Below are 11418 nucleotides of genomic sequence, written 5' to 3'. Positions count from 1 at the left end.
TCCAGCAGTCCCATTCCAAGCGCTGAGCAGAACAGTATTTGTTCCAGTCTGCAAAATGCACAAATCTCAGGCAAGACTGCAGTTCTATCCTTACACCTTGATAATGTAAAATCAAAAGCTAATGCTATATGATGATGCATAAATCGGATCAAAACTCAAAGGAGAAGCAGCTTCAAAGGTCATAGGTGTTTTAACCTGAACTCAGCATAATTTTTGGATCAGTGTTAGTTAATTAATAATCTTATGCATTATTTAAACTCAAGCTCTCAGCCAGTGCTGCACACATATCCAAGTTTTCAGAGCAGCAGAAGTGACAACACACTACCAAGCAGCAAGCTCAAGATTCCATAACTCCCTATTCTTCCCTTGAGGAATATTTAGCTAATAATTATCCTTTATGCAAATATAGCAATGCCTGACTGAAGACTTTCATTCATTCCAACGTGCAAAAACAGAGCTGATCATTTCTGTCAGAGAGCTATCCAGGTAAGAGGTTTGCTTCCCCTCCTACACATCTGAACGCAGGTTTTATTTGGTTTTTGCGTGTTTTCAAAGTTGCAGAACTGTCTCTTTTCAGTTATTTTGCACACTGGCATCGCTTTTTAAGTGTTGTCATCATTCCGTTCTTCGTAAATATTGCTTATAAGGTAGATACTGGGCAAAGGTTTGTAAAACATGTAGTCAGCCTTGATTGGTACGGAAGTAATCTTCCCTGAAAACCTTGACCTAGTAGTTTAAGACCAGTTATTTGGCTAGTTTTTATTTGTTCTTAAGAAGAGTGACCTATGTGAAGCTTATCTGGTTCTCAAAGTATTAAATTAGTATTAGAACTGAGAATTTTCTTAGTGATTAAATATGAAAGAGACTTTCCAAAATACTGTCCTTATTGCATACAGTAAATCAAAGATGCCAGGGAAGGCAACAGGAAAAAACATGTGAATGGGGTATCAATTTGATTCTCTCTACAATGTGTTAATGTGACTAAACAAAGCTCAGCAAAACCATAGGGCAGAAAATGAAGCTTAGTATTCAGCTTTGTGACTGACAACTAAGGTATTGGAAAGATATCTTCAAAGATTTTTTCAAAAAATAGACTTTCAACTTGGACCAGATATCTTTCCAAAAAGCAAGAAGTCTGATTTTCGGGAATGTTCTTTGATGCCACAGAGAATGTCTTTTTTAGTGGTCATGCCCTACGACTCCCCAGCAGAACAACGCTGTCTCGCCTTTGAGTGCATGCCAGTATTTTGACCAACACACTCTGGAACCCCTGAACAAAACCAGTTACTGGAAAACGAGTGGAACTACTTGATCATTTATTTCCAAGGTCTGATCATTCCCAAAGATGCTCTGACGGGACAGCCTTAACATCAGCTGGTTGATTGCCTGAGTTCTACTGTAGCCTGCTTATTATCTCAGGGACTGTTACATCTCAGTGACTGTCATCTTATTAGGACACTAGACTGAAAATTCATGGGAAAATGTGAATTGAACAACAGCTGCTGGCAAATGCAGACACTTGAAAAAGAGCCTAACTTGCCTTGGAAATCCTAGATCAATTTATAGCTGGAAGCAGAACTTCTTAACTGGAGATTTTAACTAGAAATACACAAATCTAAAAGATTGCTTGACTCTCAGGATAACTCCTTAGTATAAGTGTTAATTTGTAGAGGACTTAGACTAATGTTCTGGCTTTCCTGACTTGTAGAGATTATTAAACTGTCATATTTTCTCCTTTTTCACTTCTGGATTAGCATAATATTGAAAACCAACAGGGAAAATGCTTTGAAGCCACAGATTTTGCCCAGATATAGTAAAAAACTGACTTAGCCCATCAAGTTTCACATGATTTTCCTAAAAAGTACTGCAATGTTCTTTGCCTATAGCCTTAAAACTTAACTAGATCAGTGTTTAACTAAATGGTTTTGGTTGTTGGCAGCTTGCTTAAGTCTGCTTCCAAGTACACCTAGGTCCTGGTGCTCTAAAGCTTAAAATACAATAGCTTATGCAAGACAGAGAGAAACATTCATTTCACTTGTTCTGTGTTGTCATAGGTTATGTCGACATTTCTAAGTAACTCTGCACAACAAAAGCAGATTAATAAATCAAAGCAGTAGTTGCTGAAGCAGTACTGTATTATATTATACGCACTTCAGGGGATTTTGTTTCAGACTAGTCAGGTCACACAGACTAAATGTCCTCACCCCATGTGTTCAAATTTGTCCAAAAATCAATTGGTGGCCTACGTTTTTAGGCCACCATAAAGCGACAGAGGGCACTGGGGCAGAGCCTCTGCGTACTTTCCTCTGAAAAAAGTCTGGTTTGCAAGCATAACACACCTCTGTACATTGAATCACCATAAATGAGGCTACGCAGGAATGTTGCTCAAAACCAGAACAGTAATGTAGTTGTAGCCATTAGAGACAACCAGAGGTTTCTTACAGGCAGAAAACATTGTTGATAAGAAAGATAAATAACACCAACAGTTTGACTCAACAGCTACAAAACTGATGCTCTCATATTTTTCTGCGCTTTATGCAACAAAAATACAATGAAACTTCAGGTGATAAACAGAAAACCTGCTCTACCCACATTAGTTTTTAACTGACTTTTATAGCTCAAACACAGAGAAAACTGCAACCATCACTTGGCTCAAACTACGTAAAGGGCTCTATCCTAAGTTACACTTACAAACACTATTTCAGCAAGAGCAAGTGATTCTAGCAAAGTGTTGTGATATGCTGTCTGATGTCTGCCTCAGGTACAGCATTTAAAAGACCCCCCTAGCATGGAGAGGCAGGCTCACTTCTCCACCTCCTCCTGGGCTTTCTAGAGACACAGCTTCAGATTTTCTGATGGACAATCAGGACAGCGAGACAAAAAAAACACATTGGAAATCAACTTTTTTAGGGTTGTTCTGTTCCACAAACAACAACTCATCCAGTCAGAATGGTTATAAGTGTACCAGCAGAAACTGCATGCCAAGGAATCTGCAAAGAGAAATCCCACTGAACATGCTGTGATGAATGTTTCCTCCCTTGCAGAAAGATTTTGTCAGGTCAGTGGCATGGTGAAAAGACATGAAGAAAGGTAGGACTAAGGCCAGTTGGAAAGCTGGCAGTTTGTTCGGCTTGAACGGTTCTTTGCTTTGTTTCTTCTTTTTTGCAAGATAACTGAGTCACTGCATTTAACCTGAAAGAATGAGTGGTTGAGTGCTCAAGCAGGAAATAAAAAAAAAAAAAAGCTTTTTGCTTATGCTCCTGTGGTCAAGGGCAACTTGAAAAAATAAACTGTGAAGTTAAACATCAAAATACAATTAAAAATGGCCAAGACTGCTTTTCATTGTAACGATATGGGTGATATATATATGAATGTGCACACAAGTATTTGTCACTTGTATTAAATGGTTGAGGTTACAATATTGAAGTCAAGTGCCATGGATAAACACATTCTATGCTATATGCTGGTCTATCTCTATATCCCTGCTAAGAGCAGCTCTCTCAGCAAGCAATGGAAAGAGTTTCACTTGAATAAAATGCAAACTTTGTGTTCTGTGAAGCTCTAGGGAATGAGGAGGAGCCTGAAATAGAGATTGTCCCTTTTCTTATGAAAAACCCAGTATGGGCTGAGCTGAAAATACGTCTGTTCGGCAAGCCAAGTAGAGGAAATCTGTTTACTGACACCCCTAGGGCTCCTAAATATCACCCAAGAATTACCACCGTGGAAGGATGGTGGTGTACAGAGTCTACTCATGTGTACAAGAGCAGGGAGATGCGCTCTCCACCCTCCTGTGTCTGGAGATGGCAAGAGCATTGGAAGCTCACAGGTCCCTGCTAGGCTGCACAAATGCGCAGGGGATAGCACACAGGTATGGTGGAATTTCACTTCCTTCAGGTGAAGGAAAGAAGTCATTAATGAGCTACAGGCATCACAGATGGAGAATTCTTAGGTTACACAGCTGAAAAGTGTTTTACCGGCAATAATGTCCCTTCTGCTATTTGGTGTGGCTTTACTATATTCTAAAAGCAACCACTAGCTGAGTGTTTTACAGCTAGCATGTTCATTTGACATGAACTCTGAAAATGTATCTAGAAGAATAAATGGTTACTTACAGAAAGGAAATCTGTATTTTCAGGAGAAAAAAAGAATTGAAAAAATTACCTCCTGTGAGCTATCTGGCTGTGTTTTAGCTTGAACATATTTATTCCAGCAGGAAGGGTTTTTTGACCTTTTTTTTAAAAGGAATCAAAACTGCTGAAATGATATGTGCTTTACCATACTAGTGTTTGGTGGGTTTTTGTGGTCTTTTACTAAAAGCTACCATTTTGATTATCCAGCAAGGCAATACAGCCAAAATATAATACCAAATTATCATTCATAAACAAGGTATCTTAACAGATTTCCAGATAAATTGTATTCCAATAATCTTATGTATTGAAAACTATTATCATCTCTCAGGAAGCTGCACAAACAACGCCTATGTGTGAATTCTAATGTTTTCCATGTTTTTTTTTCTAAATACAAATACACTTCCAAGTAAATTGTGTGAGTTTAGAGTCAGGCAGACAGCAACTGTACAATTAAGTGTACAGAAGGCAATGCAATCTTTCTTATGTAGCCTATCAAAAGCACTCATTGAATACTGAACTGCCCACTAGCTTTTAAGCATGTAGAACAAGGACACCGTATTTATTTCTTGGCTGTCCGAATTCACTTGTAAGAAGTGAGTGGCATTCGAATAGGATTTGCTGTCCTCATGCAAAACGCTTTCACTCTCCAAACTAATTTAGGTAAGACAGGAAGTGTTGCTTTCATGCATCTTAAAATTACTGTCTTAGTCATAGTTGCTAACATTCTGTGTTTGGTGAACTTTAATCATATGCTCTTAAGTATTTCTCTTGGTGTTATAACTTCTTTTATTTTTTGTATCAGCCTTATATTCTAACAGAGACTGGATACAACCTATCTATCTCCTGTTCAAGCAGATCCTGCCTAGCATAACCTCACAGTACATTAGAATCTAAAGTAAATTTGGCATTACTGATAAAAAGAGCCATCAGTCTGTCTAACTAATTACATTAAACTGCAATCAGTTTTTCCTTATGATGGAAATAAACATTAATTACAAACAAACATAAAGTTATAAAGTTAGTGGAAGCTATAAACTATTTATCAAAATTGGAAGGACAGAAACCCACTGATCTTTTAAAACATATTTAAACTACTCTGAAGGTTATTTCAACTTGGACAATCAGTCCACACATCTTTATTAAGAATCTCTTTCCTACCTTCTACCAAATTATGACTTATGCACCTGTAACACTTAAACATCCTGTTTCAAGCTGTAGTAAACTTCGCATGGCCTTAGAAATCACGCTGTGACATTTAAAATACTTGGGAAATTGAGACATTTGCACTAGTTACAGATAGATATCTTCTTACTGTTTTCAATTTGCTGGCAAAAGGTATTTGTTAAAATCTTGAAAAAACTTTATAACCAAGATAGACAAAAGAGTTTATAATAAGACACTCTCTATGTGGAGTGCTGCAGGTCAAAAGCTTACAGGCTTTGGTGTTGCCAAACATTAACAAATCAAAATACTCTTCTTAAAAACAAAACAAAACAAAATTTTATGAAATATACACAGAGAATGATGACTTCTGCCACCAAATTTACCATTAACTGTTAAAATCATCAAAATATGCCAAGAGAATACTATGCCAGTGAGTGTACTTTGAATTTTAGGAAACTGATGTGAAGGGGGCTTCACTGATGTGAACAAGGAATTGTATGTGAAGACAAGCTTTGACATTATATTGCAATGTCACGCCTGGCACCAAAAAGTTTTGTTGCTGAGATCCTGGCTGTTAATGGCACTGGTGGAGGCTGGACTTGAGAAGTTCCTCCTCCCCAGAGAGTCTTCATACTGTTTTACTAGCACATAATCTCTTCTTCCAGCCAATATGAGTCATTTCTTATCTTCCAGTACTTACACACAGGCATCCACTCTTCCCTCCTCCTTCTTTCCACCGCAAACAAGACAAGATTTGCAAACTGGCATACTGTGTTTGGTTTTTTCCCAACTGACTTATGAGTGCCTCAAGCTATTTTCAACTTAATTTCAAAACTGGATAAAAAGGCAAAGACTGAGATCGATGAAAACACTTGTGTTCACAGAGGCTAGAGACACCAAAAGCGCCTCCGTCTGGAGAACAAAATTTTCCCAGTTTTTCTGTATCAGAAAACTGACAGACAGGAGAACCATACAAAATACTGCTGTGTTTGTTCTGCTGCCCACATGATTTGTTGTATCTTACTCCCTGGAGCACGAAGCTAGGGTAACTATGGGTTTAAAACTGAAAATACTAACATGTAGCACTCATCTGAGATGGTAACAGACTCCAGCACGGTGTGTAGTCTGTATGTTGCCAAAGTGCTATTTGTGAGGAGATGCTTATTAATTAACGGAAGCCACATATTGGAGCAATCTACAATTCAACAGATTCATGTTATGTAGTAGCTTCTAAAAGCGTGTCAATGGTTTGCGTTCAGATTTTTTGCATAAGACTAAACTATTGCTCTTCAGAAAACTCTCCTTTATAGGTTCCACTCACAAAATTTTTCTCCTATGCACTGCAGACAGCTGCAGTGACAGATCATTACACCACAAGTGAGCTCCACATCAATGACTATAAGATGCACTATTAGATACCCTACAACACCAGTAATGTTTATTACAATCAAGTGCTACCTCTCACCACAGAGACCTCTGTGACAAGGCATCTGGAAGAGCTGATGGAAATATCTGTTATACAAAGAAATGACTAATTAACTCAATTTTTCCGTAGCAAAACAAACTGGATTCAATTGAATGTACTCTTAAATGTCTGCAAGAAAGGGCTCAATCTGCAGATTTATTTCTGTGTTATGTGTCACTAGAGCCCTATAGTGGTGTTCTTGTTGGTGTTCTTGATGCTTCCGTAAAAGCACTATCAAGTGACAAAATGTTTAGCACTAAGCTTCTGTTCTAGAAAAAACAAGCTCAGGAACTGCAACCTAACAGCCATGTTCTTCACACTGCAGGAACAAATACAAGAAGTAAATACCAGGACAATGGAAAGACCATTTGAGGTTACGAGGATGGAAAACAGCACCTCCTCTTACTTTGTCATGGAAAGAAAGACTCATGTCCAGATTAACAGGAAAGAAGTCATGCTAGCTAAGCTGAGGAAGAGCTGTTCTTGCACCCCAAAGAAGCTAAAGAACTTTGTCATGGACTTCCTTCCCGTTTTACGATGGCTTCCGCAATACCAGTGCAAAGAGTACATTTGGGGGGACATTATGTCTGGGTTAGTGATTGGGATCATTCTGGTGCCCCAGGCAATTGCATACTCACTGCTGGCAGGCCTGAAGCCTATTTATAGTCTTTACACATCATTCTTTGCCAATATCATCTATTTCTTAATGGGCACATCCCGTCATGTCTCAGTTGGCATTTTCAGCTTGATAAGCTTAATGGTAGGACAAGTTGTGGATCGAGAACTTCTCTTGGCTGGGTTTGACTTGAACGATGATGCCCCGCGAGCCTTGGGTGATGAGTCTCTGCAGAATGACAGTCAGTCCAACACAACTGCCTTCAACCTTACAATCGCAGGGATGAATGCTGAGTGTGGGAAAGAATGCTATGCTATTGGCATTGCTACAGCCTTGACATTTGTGGCTGGAGTGTATCAGGTAAGTGGCTGCTGACATCCAGAGGCAAGGTATGAAGTTCCTAAAGCTTCTTTGCATGCCCTAATGAAATATATAGCATCAGTTTACTTGAATGACCTTGGACCGCTTTCTCCAGAAAGCCTAACTGTTAGCAGCTCAGAGAAAGCACAAGCTAGGCAGTTTTCTTAGCTATTAGCAAGGCCACATAAAACAAGTCTTCTGCTAGACCATTAACACTGTTTTTGCCTCTTGGTCTTGCCGCTTACATGGGACCATGAATCCAATACAGATCTTACCATAAGAAAAATTCCCAGGTAACTGTGTACTTCAACAATGACAAAATAATTTTTTGCTAGACGCTTTAATAAAGGTGCAGACCTGCTTCTACACAGATTCAGAATGTGTTGCCCAGTGTTTTGCTATGTTCTACCAAACTGCTGTCCAAAGATAACTCAGAAGCAGAAAGGACAAGAGGGAAAATAGACTGACTAACCTACTTTTCAGACAATGCCTATGCTGGACTTTGAAACTTACCAATGTGCTGCCCATCACAAGGACATCAAGATAAGGACATAATTCCTTATTAATTGCAGATACATATGAATTAAGAAAGAGCTAGCTATCTTCTGTTTACTAAGAAATTTCATATCACATTTATGAAAAACAAAATGCCCTTGTGAAGCTGTATTTTCCAAAGCCATCAAAGGAAGGAGAAGCAACTAGTTAAGGACAGTATCCTGGGATATGGAAAGTCTGTGAGCTCTTTTGCCACTTCTGACCTTAGGCATGCCACAAAGGCTGTCTGTGCTTCACTCTCCCTTCTGTTCACAGGGCTAAAATTAAAAGCTGTTTTATGTAACGGTACCACTAAAGTAGGGATCACAGCTGTTGTCATTCAACTTCTGTTTACAAAGCAATGGTTGAAAGTTTTAAGTTTATGTTAACTTTAAGACAGGAGAAAAGAAAATTGGCTTTGGAATAACTGAAACATTTTCAGATCCACTGCTCTTTTGCATGGGAAGTAAAATTCAGACCAGTCACTCCAGAGTCACTTCGGATCAATGTTTGACTGATGCTGTCTCAAACTCCTCTTTCACTTATTGGGTTTGTATTATCCCATAATATTAAAAGGAAATGCATGTTTTAAAAGCAGCCTGGAAACATCAAATGATAATTCCTTTTTTAATACTCAGTCAAGTGCTATCTGCCTTCAGCTAGCTCTCTCCCATTCAAACTAAACTATTTGCAGCACCATTTAAGGTTCATATTTTTTACTCTTTTTTTTTCTGTGTCTCCTCAGGTTCTAATGGGAATCTTTCGTCTGGGTTTCGTATCTATGTACCTGTCCGAGTCTGTACTAGACGGCTTTGCAACTGGTGCTTCCTTAACCATTTTAACAGCTCAAGTGAAGTATCTGATTGGAATAAAAATCCCACGTAGCCAAGGGCATGGGATGCTTGTTATTACCTGGATTAACATTTTCCGAAACATTTCTCAGGCTAACCTCTGTGATGTCATCACAAGTGCCATTTGTATTGTGGTGCTGGTCAGTGCTAAGGAACTGGGAGATCGGTATAAGCATAAGCTGAAATTTCCTCTTCCCACGGAGCTGGTAGTTATTGTCGTGGCAACACTGGTGTCACACTATGGGAAGTTAAATGAAGTGTATGCATCCAGTGTTTCTGGAGCTATTCCAACAGGATTTATTCCCCCCAAGGTGCCACATTTCAACTTAATGCTCCGAGTCGCTGTAGATGCTTTGCCCCTTGCCATAGTCAGTTTTGTCTTCACTGTATCCCTTTCTGAAATGTGTGCAAAGAAATATGCTTACACCATCCGAGCCAATCAGGAAATGTTTGCTGTGGGGTTCTGCAACATCATTCCTTCTTTCTTCCACTCTTTTGCAACCAGTGCAGCTCTGGCAAAAACACTCGTCAAAACATCTACAGGCTGCCAGACTCAAGTCTCTGGAGTAATTAGTGCCATGGTGGTTTTGCTGGTGCTGCTCTTCTTGGCACCTCTCTTCTACTCCTTGCAGAAGTGTGTCCTGGCTTGCATCATCATTGTCAGCCTCCGAGGAGCCCTGAGGAAGTTCCGAGATGTGCCAGCACGGTACCATGTGAATAAGGTGGACACACTTGTTTGGGTCATTACTATGTCTGCCTCTGCCTTGATCAGCACAGAAATAGGGCTGTTGGTTGGCATTGTTTTCTCCATGTTATGCATCATTGCCCAGACACAGCGTCCACGGACAGCCCTGCTTGGTCAGATCGAAGGCACCAGCTTTTATGAGGATGACTTAGAATATGAAAACCTCTCTTCTGTTCCGAAGGTCAAGATATTCCGTTTTGAGGCCCCACTTTACTATGCAAATAGAAACTACTTCCTAAAATCTCTGTACAGATTGACTAACTTAGATCCTAACCTAGAAGTTGCTAGAAGGAAGAAATATGAGAAGAAGGAAAGGCAGTATCTGAAGAAGGGAGGTCACACAACTGCTAATGGACTGGGCATCGGAGAAACTGCTCTTCAGCTAGTGCCCAAGCAAATTGATTTCCAAGCCCTTGTTGTAGATTGCTCTTCCATCTCATTTTTGGACACCACTGGGGTTAACACTCTAAAGGAAATCCTGAAAGACTACAAGGACTTAAACATTTCCGTTCTCCTGGCTTGCTGCAATCCCTCAGTCATAGACTCTCTGAAAAGAGGAGGTTACTTTGGGAAAGATTTTGGAAGTATGCAGGAAATGCTTTTCTACAGTATACATAATGCTGTGCAGTTTGCAAAAGACCAAAGGCTTCCAGCAGATTGCTCAGTTTAATCCTGTGTCATCCATGATGACTCACTACAAGTGCCAGATGGGGATGGGCAGTATGCAATAATTAAATTATCAGACACACTGTTGACTGTATACAGCAATGAGCTCACAAGCCATTCTGCCCTGAAGGGCTCTGCTGTTTGTCAGATGCCACATAGAACAACCACTGGGGATGCATTTCAGGACCAGGATGGAACAGGTCAGATATTATCTGCACTTTCACTTTAAAATGTAGATGATGTGCAATAGGGCTGTTTGAGATTGACACTTGTGCCATGATCATGTGTGACCCAACATACACATCACGAGGTTGCTATGCTGGAAGGTTTGCCCAGTGCCAGGTGACTCTCCCAGTGATTTAATGGCTGGTTTGTGTTAAGAGGGCTAAGCCATCTCCATGAAAATGCAATCAATCTAGCATCGTGGATGTGTAGTGGTTTAAACTCTAGCTTGAAAGGCTCTGCCCCTTCCATCACTCTAGGTGTGTTCCTAAACATCTTCCATTATTTGCATACAAATAAAATCTATAAAATACTGTATGTCTCTCCACTATCAGCTTAATGACACAACCTGCCACAGCAGAAGAAGCCATGATCCATCTCAAGGTCCTCTCAAAACCATCATTTCCAAAAATTACTGCGGCAGTCACCTGCATTAATAGCTTCAGTCTGGGGCAATTAGTTCCTGAAAGTTGTGATACCTTTATTGATACTGGAAGAAATATGACTGATGCACAATCTTCTAACTAATAAGAGGATAAAAAGAATTAAGAAAAACTAATGCTTTAACCGGCAGTCACCTAATTACCCAGGTGGTTGTACCACCCTCTACAAATATAAGTGGGAAGACGCAATTCCAGTTCAGGGACAAATAAGGACCATCAAAC

The 11418-nt window shown here is 39.7% G+C and overlaps 1 protein-coding gene across 1 annotated transcript; it reads left to right on the top strand.

Moving 5' to 3' along the window:
* The first annotated feature begins 7114 nt into the window (after positions 1-7114).
* On the top strand, positions 7115-10535 carry SLC26A1 (solute carrier family 26 (anion exchanger), member 1). The gene is made up of 2 exons (XM_009878327.1): positions 7115-7735; positions 9015-10535. The coding sequence occupies exons 1-2, from the start codon at positions 7115-7117 to the stop codon at positions 10533-10535; spliced, it is 2142 nt and encodes a 713-aa protein (XP_009876629.1).
* Positions 10536-11418: the final 883 nt, after the last annotated feature.

This window comes from Apaloderma vittatum, unplaced genomic scaffold (assembly GCF_000703405.1).
Source record: "Apaloderma vittatum isolate BGI_N311 unplaced genomic scaffold, ASM70340v1 scaffold2951, whole genome shotgun sequence".
Lineage (NCBI taxonomy): Eukaryota > Metazoa > Chordata > Aves > Trogoniformes > Trogonidae > Apaloderma > Apaloderma vittatum.
Note: the sequence above shows the minus strand (reverse complement) of the source record. Positions and strands in the feature narration are given on the sequence as shown.